Genomic DNA, 18135 nt, shown 5'->3' with positions numbered 1-18135 from the left:
GCATCTCATTAATATTCTCTCTATATTTATCAGAACCTCAAGTAGATGAATGCTACCGATGAAATCTCTCGAGAAACAACAAGGAGCAGCTGATTTCAAATACATTCCCATGTCCTGTGTCATTGAAGCTTTGTATATTTGTCTTAAATCCAACATCACAAGCAGTGATCCCTCCTAAATTGTTTGTTGTTCTTTAATTCTATAGTGTATTGTTAATTCATTCCTACTGAAGTAACAATATCAGAGATCCTTATTATAATATAGATTGATGTTTGTAAAGTTTTTACTTCTAGCTACTCAAGAGAGTTGAACCAAAGAAATGTATGGCAGACAGAATAAAGACAAAATGAATAATTTTTAATCATAAATAAAATTAAACTGAAAACAGTATAAAGGAGACAGAAGAAAGGTAAAGTCAAGTCAATTTGCATACCTGCAGTTATTGTAAAAATACGATGGGCTATCAAGTAATTAAATACAGATAGAAAAATAACAAAACAAGGACACACATTAGTGATGGTTCATTGAAGTTATGTGTTTGAAAATATAGTAGTAAGTCATAAACTCTAAAAATAAAGAAATTAAAAACATAGCTAGGCACCAGTGGCTCATGCCCATAATCCTAGCTACTTAGGAAGCTGAGATCTGAGAACCACAGTTCAAAATCAGCCCAAGTAGACAAATTCAAGGACTCTTACCTCCAGTTAACCAGCAAAAAGCTGGAAGTGTTGCTCAAGTGGTAGAGCACCTGTCTTCAGAAAAAAAAAAAAAAAACTAAGAGCCAAGACCCTGAGTTCAAGCTCCAGTATTGCCCTCTCCCTCTTCAAAAAAGAAATTAAAATACCATTGGGAAAGTTTATATTTGTAATTCTAACCATGCTATAATTCTAATAATTCTATTGATTTATATTTGTGATTCTAGTTATTTACGTGGCAGATTAAGAATGCCATGCTTCTAGGACAATCTAGGCTTAAAAAATTTGAGACCCCATCTCAACAGAAAATGTTGGGTCTGGTAGCATGCACCTCTCATCTCAGTTATGGTGGGAAGCTTCTGTGGGTTGAATGCTTCTGACTTAAGAAAAAGTGATTTCACTTTTTTTCTCTTTAGTATGATGTTAACTATAAGTTTGTCATATATAACCTCTGTTATGTTGAGATATATTCTTTCTGTTCCTCCTACTTTCTTCAAAACTTTTCTCACAAAGTTCAAACATCTGGTAGTTCATTCTCTGTCTCTCTCCCTCTTTCTCTCACTGTCTTTCTCTCTATCTCTTTGTCTCTGCCTGTGTGTGTGTTTCTCTCACAAACATGCATACACCACACACATGTATTGTGTGCATGAAAGTTCTGAATATGACAGAGTTCTAAGCCTATATTCTCAAGGTTATGTTTTGAGTTGTTTTGTTCTTATACAACATCTTTAGCATAGAGCTAGAAGTGTCTGTGAAAAAGTGCTTGACTGATACGTGGTGAGGCCCTGTAGTAAATCTTAATACTAAAAAAAGAAGAAAGAATTCTTTTATTCACTTGGGAAAGTGAATTAAAAAGTTTCTGGTAGCATAGAACCCATAAGGGCCATTTAATGCACAATCAATATCTATATGCATGGGAAATGAGCACAGGAAGAAGAAATATTACAAACCAGAACAACACAGAAAAACTGAAATGAGTCAAAGGCTACTTGTTTACTGAGACAATCTCAGTGGGCTCTACCCAGCAGGGTTGTCCAAAGACTGACTGAGGGTCTGGGGATATAGCCTAGTGGCAAGAGTGCTTGCCTCCTATACATGAAGCCCTGGGTTCAATTCCCCAGCACCACATATAAGGAAAATGGCCAGAAGTGGTGCTGTGGCTCAAGTGGTAGAGTGCTAGCCTTGAGCAAAAAGAAGCCAGGGACAGTGCTCAGGCCCTGAGTCCAAGGCACAGGACTGGCAAAAAAAAAAAAAAAAAGGTTCAAGGACTGACTGACATGTGATTTATACAGTTCTTATTATAATCTATTTAGTCTTTTTTTTTCTCAAATTTTTATTATCAAACTGACGTACAGAGACGTTACAGTATCATACGTTGGGCATTGGATACATTTCTTGTACTGTTTGTTGCCTTGTCCCTCATGCCCCCCTCCAATCTATTTAGTCTTATAAACCTATTTACTATTATAATCTGTGCCTACTTACAAGTCCAAAAATAGGCATGTTACATTTTCTAATATGCATTACTATATGTGGTGGAGGGAAATGTTTCATTAAGCTATAAGTTTCGTCTTTAGGACCTCTCATTTCCACAGATGCATTATGAGACATAAGAGACATGAGACATCTGACTAATTTTGTGTTTGTACCATTCATTCTTTTTGTAAACAGCACTCTCCTCAAATTGTATGATATTCTGACACAAATGCTGGATCTGAGTCTGCCTGAATGTGATAAGATTTTAAATTGGGAAGTTTATAACTTGATAACCTGAAATGTAACCTGGAGATACTACTTGATATCTGTATTTTAGAGACCTTTTCAAATTAGCAAATAATACCACTATAAACAATGGAGCTAGTCCAAACAGCCTACACTAGTAACTAATCTACTTAAGAGCAGGTATAAGGACACTGCGTTGTGTCCTGGGAGACCATCTCTGGTAAGTCACATTCATTCTAGGTATAACCTTGTAACAATGGAAGTGCAGAAAAGATGACCAAACTTCTACATGAGCAAGAAAACATGCCAATCAGCTATAATAAATAAAGCTGAATAATAACAAGGAAAAAAAAGCTCACATCTATAATCATAGTCCAAAGGAGGCTGAGACTAGAAGGCTTATAATTTGAGGTCAGCTGATGCAGAAAGTGTGAGACCACTACCTTGATCAATAAAAGTGAGGCAGTAAAAAAATAGCAAGTTAAATGGACATGAAAGAGAGGAGAGCAAAATTGGCTGGTCACATGACTCAAGTTCTAGAGCACTTGCCTAGAAAATATGAAGTCCTGACTTTAACCTCTAGTAATCACACACACACACACACACACACACCCCAAAAATAAAGAAGAAAATGAAGCCATTTCTGCCTTGCCTTCTATTCTAGTATTTTTGTCTCTTCTGATGATAATTAAATAACAGGATATATTTATTCATTGTAAATTTCATAATAAGAGGACTTGTCATTACCTGATAGATCTTTAGGGACAAAAAAGTATGTGGTGCGTAGTCGGTGCTAAAAATACATGGTGAATACACAAGTGCCTAATCAGTGTTGGAACAGTTTTGTGTGGAGTAAAGGAGTTAAAATATCCAAGGAGGGCTGGGGATATAGCCTAGTGGCAAGAGTGCCTGCCTCAGATACACGAGCCCTAGGTTCGATTCCCCAGCACCACATATACAGAAAACGGCCAGAAGCGGCGCTGTGGCTCAAGTGGCAGAGTGCTAGCCTTGAGCGGGAAGAAGCCAGGGACAGTGCTCAGGCCCTGAGTCCAAGGCCCAGGACTGGCCAAAAAAAAAAAAAAAAAATGCATAAAAAAAAAAAATATCCAAGGAAACAACAGCTGAGATATTCCAGGAATTGAAGGAAGGTTGGAAGCCAGAGAACAACAAATTCCAAGGGAGATAAACAAAAGAAATCCACACCTAGAAACCTTGCTGAGAAACAACAAATAAGCTAAGACCAAGGGAAATGGTAAGAACTAGGCACTGATGTGATCCTAGCTACTCTGGAGACTGAGATCTGAGGATTGCAGTTCAAAGCCAACCTGGGCAGGAAAGTCTGTAAAACTCATCTCCAATTAACTACCAGAAACCCAGAAGTGGCTTTTTGTGTCTCAGTAGTAGAACACTAACCTTGAGCACAAAAACTCAGGGAGAGCACCCGGGCCCTGAGTTCAAGTCCTAGCATGCTCACACACACAAAAGTAAAATGGTAAATGGAGAAACAATATAGTTTTTGTCCTATAATGACAGCCAATAATATTTAAGCAAAGAGCATGTAGAGTATTAACTTCAAAATGCTGGAAGAAAAATCCTCCATATAAAACTCTGTATCTGACTAAACTAAATTTGAAGGGAATCCCAATGAAAATAGTTTCATTTTCACAATCTCTACTAAGTAAGTTTCTGAAACGATATATTTAGAAAAAGAAAAGATCTAATATAAGGAGGGGGGCAATTACCAATAAAATGAGAAGTCAAGAAAATAATAATCATACAGGTGAATCTGAATAAACTCAATTTTTCAGTAAAATTATAATATTAAGAGCCAAGAGAGAATCAAAATACTGAACATCAATAGCATATTAAAATAATAGAGATTTCAACTTACACACGGTGAAATGCTTTCAGGAAAAAGATTGGTCTTAACTAAAACTGCATATTCTGGCCAATTGAAATTTAGGTTTGATGTAATTCCAATATAAATATAAGTAGCAATCTTGTCAGAGAGGTTAGTGAGCTGTTTCTAAGAGGTTTGTTGAAGAGTGATAAGGCACAAACTGTCATCTTAACTGAAGAAGATGGCAAAGGAGAATTTAGCATCCCCAATGTAAATAAACGTTACATGTTTTTACGCATTAAAAGAGGAGATGAGTGGTACAAAGACAGATAACAAACAAGGGAAGAAAATATAGAGTCCAGAACCAAATACCATTTCTCTCAATATGTGGGAACTTATGACCAAGATATATTATGTATTAGTAAAGAAATAATAATCTAAATAAAAATAAATTGAATCCCCCCTCCATACATATACATGATCACATGATCTAAAGACTTAAATGCAAAAGAGTAAATTTTAAAACATTCACAGTTAAATTACAAAAGAATATATAAAAGTATCAAAGAATTTTGAAGCCATAAATATACAGGAACCATAGATAAATTGCCTATATAAATAAGTCACTAAATAGAAAAACCATTATTAAATAAAAATAGGAGAACAATTCAAATAGAGATCAGATATTTGAAACATCTAAGAGAGACAAATATTAGGAGCTACTTTATATAGAAACTTCTAATGAATAATAAAAACATAAAATATAACAAAAATTAAAAATGAACCAAAAGACATTTTATCAATGTACTACTGGGCAATAAATATGGGAGAAATGTTTAGTCTCCCTAGCAGTCAATGAGATGTAAACTAAAGCTCCAGTGAAATAGTACTTTTAAACCTTTGAGATTGGTAGCAAATAGAAAATGAATCTGAAAATACCGAAAGTTCAGGATATGATTAAAACAGACACATGTATAGACTGTGTCTATAAATCTCAGATTCCACAGTAAAGTTTTAAAAAATAAAACAAAAAAAAAACCTGCCCTCTATGGCTTCAAGCATATATGCTTAAGGAAATCTGGTACAACTCGTCCTGGAAACATATACTGGCAAAATTACTGTTTATAAATGCAAAAAAAAAATCTGAAAATGTTTCCTTACACAAAAATGGATTTCTTAGAGGAATATAATATAGTAGTGAAAATGAGTTTTTCCCAATGTATTGCCATGGATAAATCTAAAAAGTATGTTTTATAAAAGCAGCTCAAAAGTATGACAAGACAATATGCACAATACATCAAAGTGTGCATTGCTTGAGGATACATATGCTTGTAGCAAATCAAGAAAAGCCAAGGATGTAATACAGACAATTATTTAGAACTTTAGTAGGGAAAAGGGTGTGGCTGAAATGTAATAAACAGGACAAATATCTTTAAAAGAAATATTTAGGGCTGGGAATATGGCCTAGCAGTAAAGTGCTCGCCTCTTATATGTGAAGCCCTGAGTTAGATTGTTCAGCACCACATTTATAGAAAAAGCCAGAAGTGGCGCTGTGGCTCAAGTGGCAGAGTGCTAGCCTTGAACAAAAAGAAGCCAGGGACAGTGCTCAGGCCCTGAGCTCAAGCCGCAGGACTGGCAAAAAAAAAACAAAAAACAAAAATGAAATATTTAGAACTCTGAATAGAAGAGAGGATATAGGTATAGTATACAAAAAGATTAAAGAATTGACACATGTTCATTTAGACAATTTCCAGAGCTATATACTTAATAAGTCATATATAATGTAATCTTTTATAATTTCGAATAAAAATGTCAAGTTTGATCAAATTTCCCTAAAGAAATTATCTCAACAGTTGAATTCTAATTCTTTTTAGACAGTTAAAAACATATTTGGTTGAATTAAATTTAATTAATATATATTTAAAAATCTAATAAAGTGTACATAATTTTAAAAACCATATGGCTACTTAATATCTTATTAGATTAACATTTAAAATCTTACATATCTTAAATTTAATGTTGAATTATATATTAAGTCAATATATATACATATAAATATATATATATACCACATTGCATAATTTCTTGGAAATAAAAGTTTCTGGACTAAAAATAATGTATTATACAGATGTATATTATGTGAACTATCTATCTCTAGTTCTTTGACCTAATAGATTTAGATATAATTTTTGTGTCTTCATCAAGTCACTTTAACAACAATTTTTGTCTGTATGTGCCAGTACTAGGGTTTGAATTCAAGGCTTAATCTATAAGTCAGGTTTCTTGAACAGGGATGGTGTTCTACTCCTTGACTCGTATCTCCAGCCCATCATATTGCTGATTAATTAAAGATAGAACCTCACTGACTTTTCTACACAGAGTTCAAACCTTGAACCTCTAGATCTCACTTTTTCTGAGTAGCCAAGATTATAGGTGTGAGCCTCTGGCACCATTTATGTTTTGTCAGTTTGTGGGGCTTAGCCTCTTTGTGCTCAAGGCTAGAGCCCTACCACTTGAGCCACTGGGCCACTGCTGGTTTTTGAGTGGGTTAATTGGAAATGTGGAGATGAGAATCTCAGGGGGATTTTTCTGCCCAGACTGGCTTCAAACAGCAATCCTCAGTTCTCAGCCTTCTGAGTAACTAGGATTACAGACGTGAGCCACCAGCACCCAGCTATACCAGGCTTTTAATAATAATAACTTTAATAAGTAATCTTTCATTTAAGAGGTTAACATTGTATTTAGTGGCCACAATGTGTTTTTGAAAGACTAACTTAAAGCCTTAGTCAACATGTTTGTAATCATTAAGAGACCATAGCCCCTTTGTCTTGCAAGAAATGTGTAAATCTGTCCCCATATAAGACCTCCAAGAAAACCAATATCAAACGATCAAGGGCATGAAATATTACTGGCAGCCTTGAGAATTATTTATAAGGGATTTTGACATTAAAGTTAACCAGTAATACCCAAGCAACTTCTTCCAGTAAATTATGCTACTAAATGCTAAGCTAGTTGTGTTGAATAGTTAAATTATAGAAATCTCTTTCATTTTTTGTTTGTGTGGGTGCCTGTCCTGAGGCTTGAACTCAGGCCTCAGGCACTGTCCCTGAGCTTCTTTTGCTCAAGGCTAGCACTCTACCACTTGAGCCACAGTGCCAGCTTTTGTTAAGTAGTTTATAAGCAATGAATCTCACAGACTTTCCTGCCCAGTTTAGCTTGAAACGGTGATCTTCAAATCTCAGCCTCCTGAATAGCTTGGATTACAGGCACAAGCCACCAGTACTTGTTTCAATATTCCTTAAATGTCAATGCAAATTAAGTAATACGTTTAATTTTACATTTTAATTTAATTAAAAATTTTAATTTGCAGGTGGCATACTATCATTTCACCTAATTATCTAGCCACAATAAAATTTTGGGAAAGTAAGGATTACACAAATTGAATCTGTTTTCATAAAATTCCCAAAATTACACAGAACAGAATCATTTCAAATTTATTCACAGATGTCAAATACAAGTTTATAATTAATTGAAAATAAAACAAATCCTATTCTCTAGAAACCTGCAGACATTTACCAAGCCAACATAACTTTAACATAGCATCAACCCTATGACTGTGTTAATTTAATAAAAGTTATGTCATACAGTAGAAGAAAAAAAAGGAATGTAATATAGTAAAACTTTACACGCACATGCTCTATAAGATTGAAAAAACTTTTTAGCAAGCAAAAATAGTCAGAAGTCAGCATAAGTGATTCTTTTCTTTTAACTAAGTAAATAAATTCCAACTAACTGCTTTATGCAGTCATTTTCTAAAGTGATTTTTAAAGTGTAAGGCAAATATATGCATATATATGGGGGATTAATTAAGTATGGAATATATATGCATTCAAATTTTCACATTGTCTTATAGATGCTTGGTAAAAAATGGTGGTTCAGATATTAAAAACCAAAAACTAATAATGACATACGTAAGTAATTATCATTAAATATTAGTTTAAATTGCTCTAATTTAAACATTAAGGCTCCACTACTATAGATAGGCTCACTATTGATTTTGAATAATGACCATTTGAGCAGAGGTTTATCTTTAGCGTAATGATGACATAACATTTTCAAAAATAAAGGGATATTCAGCTAACTTCAGTGTAAGCTGTTTGTAAGCATTGCTCTGAGGGGACCCGTTACAGATCCACACATTAGTCTCATGCTACTCGTATCTATAACCACTCAGCTCTGGAATGCCTACTTGTTCATTACTTCCTGTTTAAGGGAGGCTTATTTTCGCTTATTCAAATGATTTGGATAATAGTTACTTTAACCATTTTAATTAATAATGTTTTATTTGTTGCACTTAATACTATGGGAAAATATAGAGTAGAATTGGAGGTTTTATTTTTGTAAATGAAATGAATGAGAAAAAAGTTTACAAGCATTGTATCAATTTGGGGAGAGTATATATGTATATACATGCTCTCAGAGTGTGTTTTATGAACTGTTTTTGTGGGTAAAAGCAAATCTACCTGATTTGGGATTTCTATACCAAGTGGCTATTTCTTATGACATGAGGATAGGTTGTTTTAGTACTGTTTGTCATTTATTATATCTTTCTATGGATGTATCTTATGAAATATCTGTAACAAAAGTATATCTCTCCTACTCAGTTGGCAGGACTGAATTAAAGGAGACCTTTACACATCATGCTAAATCTTTCATATTTGGTGTTCTATTGTCCATAGGACGTCTTGCTAGGGGACAAGGTTGCTCTGTCAGGATCTGAGCTTGCAAAGACTTGACATTTGAGCCTTCAGACCCCTCTGAGGGCAGCGAGTGTGAATTCTCCCAGTAGTGTGGATTCTCCCAGTTCTGCATTTGAAACAAAAGGGACTGTGCTGAGCCTGTCACACGTGGGGACCATTGGCTGCTGGAAGGATACGATCAGTGCCAGGGAACAGCACTGCACCTTTTATCATTTCTCCCATGATGCACCCTACTGACCACATGTCAACTGAAAACAAAAATGAAATGAAGATGAACAAGAACACAGGAACAGAACAGCAAACAAATGAAAACACCCGGCCACCTGTGCCACAGAGCGCTAACTCCTGATCGCTAGTGTTTGAGAACAGTTTAAAAGCATGAACACCAGATGCCAAGGCCTTTTGTGCTACATACGTGAGTTAACATTACTTTGCAATGATAATTCCATCATATCTTTAGTTTCTGATTTCAAAGGTCTCATTGGCATCCATCCACTGAAATCCTACTAATGTGTATTGCAAATTATTCTAAATTGTGTTACTATTGGAAACATACTAATTTACTTTTTATTCTTCTGTATACCATATTTAGTAAAAGAAAGAAAAAAAGAAGAGCTACACTTCCAACAACCTTAAAAGAAATATTTTCTTTATTAAATATGTTCTTTTTTATAAATATGAATCAATTGCCAAAAGAAAGTGAATGCCCAAGAATGAATGTGTTGTGATATGCTGGTTCAATTTCTAAGTGGGAATCCTCAAAGTTGCCTTCCAAACATGGTTACTTTTGAACAGTTCAGGAGCACTGGCTTTCAAATGGAATAGTTCACCAGGAAATAAGCAAGTTTAAGGAGTGGACAGTTTTCAGACTGAAGATCAAAAGAAAGTTGGAATTTAAGATTCGATTACAATTTCCTTTCTTCCACTTTCAGTTATCATCCAGAATTTACAACCAGGAAGCCACGGTAGAGGTACACAGGGAAGGGCAAAATGCAGAAGGGTGAAGCAAGGGAATAAAACCATTGTCTTAGTTACTTGCTTGTTCTTAGGAAAGCTAGAAATGTCAATAGGTCATTCTTGTCAGGAAAAACACTGGAAAGATAAGGTATGTTGAGGAGACAAAACCAGGAGAAGGCATTAAGACAGTGCTCCATGAAATTCTGCTTCACTTACATTTCAAATACATTGCAGAGTTGGCAGTGACCTTAAAGAATACCTCATGGGATTCTTTCCACTGTGAAACTCTCACTGAGGGCAAACCCCAAGTTTCCATTATTTTGATTGAACGCCTAAACAGTAATAAATGCGAAAAATGGGGCTTGGAAGGGGATAAGCAGACCAGAGAAGCAAATTTGTTTTGCTTCCATTTCAGGAAAGCAGGTGACATGCAGAAATATCAGGGAAAGATAGAGCAAATAGTTGCACATTCCTTATTAGTCACACATTTAAACTGCAGGGAATGTCTGTCTCCCAAGAGTTTGTTGTGAAAAAAAATCTTTGAAGAAAACAGGAAAAAAAAAACACTAACAAATATATTTACTTTTATTGTAAGTATTCTTGTCGTATTGTCCAAAGTGACCAGTCTGACTAAATTATTATCTATAGAATATCTGGTTTTGGTGGTGAGTGTGGAAGAAATAAAACAAATGAACAAACAACAACAAAAGAAAGAGAGAGGGAGAGAGCACTAAAGCTCACTAAGCAGTGATTTTCTTGCCTGTCCCCACTGAAATGTTTCCAAGAAGACTTTCTGCCATGGACTGGAACATAGGAAACACCATTTCTTTTTTTTAACTTGATAAAATAAAATGGTCTCTACACTCTCTTCAGATGCTCATTTTTTTCTGCTGTAGAACGTCACTATTTTCTACCTGTATAAGGTTGACCAATGTATTTCACCCCTCTATACCTCAACTTGTCCTCTAAAATCCTCAATGAGTAAAGAAGTGTTTATGAATTTTTCCCACATTGTGTGGTACACAGTTAGATCTCAACTAGTATTACTTATTTGTCATCATGTAACTTTAGTGTTGCATATGAGTAGTAGATATACACACACGTATATAAAGAAGGTTTATTTTCTGTTTATGCAATAATACAATATTATAGACATAGATTTGCATACAAAGTAAAAGCAGATCTTTCCAAATGGAAAGCAGATCTTTCCAATAGGGGAAACTTGCCACTACTAGGCAAGCCATTTTGTTATTCAAGCCATTTGGAAAGGAATCCCACATCCTGAACACCTTACAGATGGAACCTCTACCACAATTCAAACAGGAGCAAGCTTATTTCCTCCACGAAGCAGTAACCTTAAAATGTGTGGAAGTGAGCTGTAATGCTAGCCACTTCTCTCCCACAACTAACCACCTTATTTGTCAGACTGCCGTAATAGATGTTCTAATGGCATCTGCATTCCTATAGTTTTTTACTTCAATTGGTTTGAGACAGGTGTTCATGTAAGAACTAGTCTTCATAGCTGTAAGATTCTGTTTGCTTTGTGATGTTTCTATAAAATAACAGCATTCCAAAGTAAAGGCATAGAATTTTTCAGGATCTATTTTCATGGCCAGATCTGAACATAGCCTTAATAGATCACAAAGCTTTCATGTAAAACTGATTTTTAAAAAATGCCAGATTTGAACTTCTGACATTGAATCCTATTGTTCTCCATGATAATATATCTTCTTGGGTGATGACAATGCCCAATGACTTCCCACTTCCTATTTGAGCCTTATACACCTTTTACTTTCCCTAGTGAATATTTTTATGCCACCCAAGTGCCACTCCTTGTTATTGGAGATGATATTGTTATTGTGACTTACGAGTAGCATATATATGCACATGACTTTATATGGATTTCATCCACTTAAGACAAGGATATTGCTCAAGGTACAACCCTTGTACCAAGTTCTGTGCAATCAGTTATCTTACCTAAAAGAAAATAGGTAATTCAAGAATTTGAGTCAGACATTGTGGCCTGCATCTATTAGCCTAGCTCCTTTGATGGCTTTTAGTAGGATCACGGTTCAAAACCAACCCAAGCAGAAAATTGATGAGATCCCATCTCAACCAATAACAGGCTAGGCATATTTTCCTTTCATCCCAGATGTACAGGGAACATCAGGAGAGCACAGTCCAGTCTGGTTTAGCCAAAAGGGAAAGCAGCTTGCCATGCTTTCTGAGACTTGACAAGAATGATGGGATCTCTGAGATTTGACAAGTGATGGGGTCTCTGAGAGTTGTCTTTAGAAACAGTGCCTGGGTAGAATTCTGGCTACTTTAATATTCTGATTCACTGCCTTGTTTTTCCATCTCTGGTGTTCCTTAAGGCAGAGAGCAATTTATCCACAATGTAGCACTCAGATACTGTGTCCTTTTCCTTAGAAGAAATGTTATGTCCACTTGGATGTTGTCAAAAATAGTTATTAATTTTCAGACAACATCATGAAAATCTGTCATGTTGTCTGTCAGGACAAATTTATTCTAAATTATCTGTTATTACTTTTAACCAAGAGATAGAAATGATATATTGTACATTCTTGCAATTAAGTCTAAACAAATAAAGCCTTAGAGAGCTACTTGCATACTATCTAGCAGTATGGATCATAATCCATGATTATGTAATTTTTAGATTTTTATGAGTTCTAGAGTTGAATCCTAAATTTTATCCAGGAGCCCCTATGCTAAACATTCAGTCAACAGGCTATATTACTATTGGGGAGTCGTGGAACCTTTAAGAGGTAGAGCCTAGTGGAAGGAAGTTAGGTCGTTGGAGATGTGTTCTTGGAGATAATATTGGACCACAGCTCCTTCCTTCTCTCTCCCATTGCTTCTTGGCCACCATGAAGTAAGTGGCTTTGCTCTGCTATATACTCCCAGCCTCAGTATCTCTGCCTTACCATAGGCCTAAAAACATTGTAGCCAACCAGCCCTAAGATGAAACCACTGAAAACTGTGAGCCAAAATGTATCTGTTCATGTAAATTGATTAGCTCAGGGTTCCCTTCCCCCTCCCCCCCAAGACTTGCTGACATAGTGTAAAGTAAAAAAGAAATTCTATCCAAAAACAGAGAAAATGTCTCCTACCTAATAGGCGTGTTACTATCATGCCACGATTTCCCAGGCCACACTGCCTCCCCTCTTTTGTCCTTTCCACCATTGTATTTTCACTTCATGCGGGATTCAGCTAATGTCATTCCCTAAAGGTTGTGTCAATGAATATTCCTAAATCCAATAGCAGAAAGCTGCAATTGTTTTTCCTAAATCAGAATCTTTCTTTGGAAATGTCATGCTTCAAAGCCATACATTTAATTAATTAATTAACAAAGGCATATTATCTGAAGTGTCTGTTCAAAGGTAGATGTATAAAGGACTATTGGTATCCCTAAGTAAATGGAGAACATATATCATCTATACATATATCACCTGTACATACATCTCTGTACATGTACAGAGAGAAAGGAAGGAGAAATAAGGTTGAAAGAAGATAGTAAAAGGTTTTAAAAGAGTTGGTGAAAATTAAACACAAACTGCAAAAGTCTGATAATCAAAAGGGTAATTATCACTCAAATATGGTTTGGGGTGAGCAGAGGAAGGAAATTGCTTTAGTGTAACATTATTGGAATGCAAAAATTCTGGGTGTAGGGTATTCAGTCAAGAGAATAATGAGCCTGATGTATTTACTGTCCCCTACTTGGAAAGAAACAAAACTTGAAAAAAATGGGAAGAGCAAAGTATTCTTATAACATAAAATGTTTTAGTTGGGTGGGTTTGTTTTTTTGGTTAATTTTATTAGTTTTTTTTTATTTTGACTATCAAAACGGAATAAATACAGGCCTGATAAATGCCTGGACAATAAAATGAATATTCAGAGAACAGCCTTGTTGTGTGGACACTAGCTGACCATTAGCAGCAACGCCAAGCCACAGTCTCTCCTCGCCAATAGACTGCAGACATGGGGCTGTGCCTTGCGACAATGGGTGCTGATTGGCTGGCTCCCTTTGTTTGAAATGCAGGACTCCAAAGGCAAAAGCACAAAGAAAATAATCTGTGCTTCTGAATAAGTTCAGTTCATTTGAATGTGAGTGTGAGTTAATATCATTCAAATCAACTACACTAGTTAGGTAATTCACCTCTGAATTAGGAATAACTCACTTAAAAGGAACTTCCAAAGTTAACAGATAAAATTTGATATTGAAAATGATATTCAACTACAGATAAAGTATCACGAAGTGAATGATTTAAGACTTGAAAAATGATGATAAATGAAAGCCTGGCCTTGGAGTACCTTTCTAAGGAATTACACTATTTAACGAGTGGGGTGTGGTCAAGAGAAAAGGATGGACAAATGAAGAGAAGATAGGGAGAACACACCAAAAAATCCAATGCATATCCTACAGAAATTAAAAAGAGTAAGGTAAGGACTGGGTAGGGTGGAAGGGGTGAGAAGGCTGAAAGGAGTGACAGTGATCAAGATGTATTCATAAATTGCTCTGTTAAATGGAAAATCCATTGTACAATCACTTACAAATGTTAACCCCTCCCCAAAAAATGCTGTACTTGAGAAGTCACCTTGACTGATATTCATATTACAAAAGAATAGTAAGAAACAGGTAAGATTGATTTTAGTAATATATTCTTAGTCCCAGGTATTTTTTAAAGTAATTTTAACAGGCAATCTATGTAAAATTCATAATAACTAATAACACATTTTACATGTGTTTTTATGGTTTCAGAAATTAGTATGCAGTCTACGGCCATACCACCCTGAACGCACCCGATCTCGTCTGATCTTGGAAGCTAAGCAGGGTCGGGCCTGGTTAGTACTTGGATGGGAGAAATTAGTATGCACTTTGATACATTCAGCATCCAACAATCCATTCTCAATTTTAAGTGTCTAACATGAGGCTACTGGTCCTTTGTTGGACAGTGAAGAGCTGAGAGTTACTATTATGATACCAATGGAATTTAGAGAATATCTCAATGTCCAACAGAATAAATAAATGTCTATTTAAATACATTTTCTTTCTTTCCCTTCTTCCTTCCCCCCTTTTGTCTTTCTTTCCTCCCTCCTTTTTTCTTCCCTCTTTGTTTCTTTCTTTCTCTCTCTCCTTCCTTTTCTTTCCTTCCTTCCTTCCTTTCTCTTTTTCTTTCCCTTTCTTTCTTTCCATTCTTGTGCTGGTCCTGAGGCTTGAACTAGGGGCCTGGGCACTGTTCCCAAGCCTTTGTGCTCAAGGCTAACACTATATCACCTGAGCCACAGCTCCCTTTTTAGCTTTTTGTTAGGACTAGTTTCAAACCACAATCCTCAGATCTCAGCCTCCTGAGTAGCTAGGATTGCAGGTGTGAGCTACCAGTGCCTAGATTTCATGCATCTTCATATTGTCACTAACTTTTTCTTAAGTCAAATTTTTATCTACTGAAATAATTGTCATAATATTCGTTGAACAATAAAAAGGGTTGCTTAGGCTACCTTTAACTCTCAGTAAGTGAAATTGGGAAGTGTGTGGTTCAGTTCAGACAATACAGTTAGTGAGAATCCACAACAAACAAGCTGGACATGCTGGTCTATGCCTGTAACCGAGCTATGGCGGGAAGAATGAGTAGAAGGATCACAGTCCTAGGCCAACCACAGGCAAGAAGCCCAAGATCCCCTCTAAAAAATAACAAAATCAGACCAAAAGGGAAGAAGTTATTGGTGTGGCTCAAGTGGAAGAAAGCCTGCCTAATAAATGTGAGGCCCTGTATACCACCAAAAATAAATAAACAAATGAACAAAATAAGTTAAAAGTTGCTTTATAGAACTTCCATATTCAAATGAAATGGCTACTAGAGTTGTGAACCATATTTCTTATTGCCAGTTTCAAAAATATTCATATGTAACTACAATGTTGAATTTATCCTGTGCAATGATTGTGCAAATTGTCTGTTATTATTGACTTAGATTTGTACTCATGTTCATTAGTTGAGTATTCCTGTATTTATAAGAGTTCAATCTTCTGTTCATATGTAAACTCTATTACCTATATAATACAAACCCAAATATATACTTTATTAGATAAGGCATTTTCTCCATTTCCAAAATATAGCTGCTTCCTTTATAATTACAACTCATATATTAAAAAATTTCTAATGGGATCTACCTGGTGGTAGGACTCAAATTCACACTGTTTGGGGAAAGTTATTACTACTTCTCTATCACATCTTGAAATCAAATAAGCAAAACCTATTTTAAACTCACCTGGCCTGAGGCAATTTGAATAATAATTATGATTTTTTACTGTGGAGATTCAGGTTTTAGGAGGATAGGCTCCCTAGACCTAGTTAAGACTAAGTGTCAAGAGTAATTCAAATCAGTGAAGCCATACACTGAAGTTTAGATGTCAACAAGGAGAAAATCCACACAGCCTACATGATGGGAAAGCATTACATATGCATAGTCTGGAGCTAAGAAGTGACTTACGAATAGCGACTTATTTTGTTAATTATAAAGGTTTATTTTATTCATCGGGTCAGAGGAGTCTCTGTTATTGCTGTGTTGACTTACAGGCAAGAAAGTAGTTAAGGAAGAAAAAGCTTATTGAAATTTTAATTAAAAGAAATCTTTGTGGTAGGTAGTCTGCAGTCCTGGTGATATTACAGGAAATGTAGGGGTTTTTATTACCATTACAGCACTTACCAACTTTTTGCTTCTATCTTTAATCTCCTGGTAAAATCATGTTTAAAGGGCACAGAAACAAAATAGGTAAAGCTGCAGGCAAAGGTTTAAGGATACAGTCCCTTCCTGGAAAGAGGATTTTGTGGCGAACCATTTCTCCCATAATGCATCCCACAGACCATATATCCACTAGAAAAGGAGAGACAGAGAATGGAGGGAAGGAGAAGAGTAACGTTAACTAAAATGACTGACTTCTGAAGGAGGAGGAAAAACAGCAGCTTGATTAGAAGGTACAGCTTTCAACTCACAGCAATTGTTGGCCAAAAAGTGTACTAAAAACAGCAATATACTTTTACACTATGTCTATTATTGGAATTTAAATGAATATTAAAAAACACATTACTTTATATATGCCTAGGGCTGTCTCTTTGCAAATTATTGATGTAACTGAGATGGAAAAACAGTCATTAAGCCCCAGCAGGCAATGGCCAAAAGCCACACATACACACACACCAAAAAAAAAAGGTTTTGATACTGTTTGCTGCAACACAGAAAAAAAAATTATATGAATCAACCTGCAGAAATGTTTGTTCCATTTTATGTTCCATCCAATAATGGAGAATAAAAAATAAGGCAATAACATCTTTCTGTTTTTCAAAATAAGTAAATGTTACCAAATCCCCCACCCACCCCCAACAAAAACCCTTGGAAATGGTTAAGGCCATACTTTCTTTGCAGGAAAAAGAACTAGAATCCCTAGAAATTGGAACCTCATTTTCCTTCAGAAATTTCTCTTCAACATAAACATCAGTCTTTATATCCATTTGAAATAATTTTGAGAGAAATATGGGTGATGATTTTAGGAGTCACTGACAGTGATAAAAAGGTATTAAAATATGTTAACTACGTATTTCTTTCCCAGTTGTCATGCTTGCTAACCAAACATGATTCACCTTATCTTAATAGTACTGACCATCTTCCATCTTTGCTTTTAGTAAAGACAAAGGAATATTGGGATACAAACATTAGGCTGAGTTACTTGGTGGGAAGGAGAGCAGGAAGAGGTGCACGGGGAAGGCAAGCATGCCTGGTGCAGGAGCAAGCAGGTTCTTCTGCATGATAACCTTCCTCTGCTCAAAGGGAGGACAGCCTGGGGTACTGGGCTACCCTTCTCCATGCACCTAGAGAAGCCAATGAACTACTTACCACTCTTCCTAGTCAAGCAAGGGAAGGAAGGTTGAATACCTACTGTCTTTGAGACAAAGATCTGAAAAGCCATAATAGGCAAATTCAGACCCATACCCTCATATATCCTTTTCTTCTGTTTGATACGTAATCACTGGATTCATTCAGAGGGCACATTTGATACATTTGTGCAGTAAATAATAATCAAATCAGAGTAATTAGTATATTCATCACCTTGATCCATTGTCTCGGGAACATTTAAAATTCCCTATTT

At 35.7% G+C, this 18135-nt stretch overlaps 1 protein-coding gene across 4 annotated transcripts in view; it reads right to left on the bottom strand.

The window, feature by feature from the left end:
• Nucleotides 1-18135, bottom strand: part of Mapk10 (mitogen-activated protein kinase 10) — a 261635-nt gene that overhangs the window by 51894 nt on the left and 191606 nt on the right. For 2 of the 4 annotated variants that reach the window (XM_048364355.1, XM_048364353.1), the window contains exon 9: nt 16794-16865. In XM_048364355.1, the coding sequence (XP_048220312.1) occupies nt 16794-16865 (72 nt within the window). Of the gene's footprint in view, nt 1-9193; nt 9266-16793; nt 16866-18135 lie in introns of all 4 variants that reach the window. The other 2 variants (XM_048364356.1, XM_048364354.1) reach the window with 1 other exon arrangement.

Source organism: Perognathus longimembris, chromosome 16 (genome assembly GCF_023159225.1).
Source record: "Perognathus longimembris pacificus isolate PPM17 chromosome 16, ASM2315922v1, whole genome shotgun sequence".
Taxonomy (NCBI): domain Eukaryota; kingdom Metazoa; phylum Chordata; class Mammalia; order Rodentia; family Heteromyidae; genus Perognathus; species Perognathus longimembris.
Note: the sequence above shows the minus strand (reverse complement) of the source record. Positions and strands in the feature narration are given on the sequence as shown.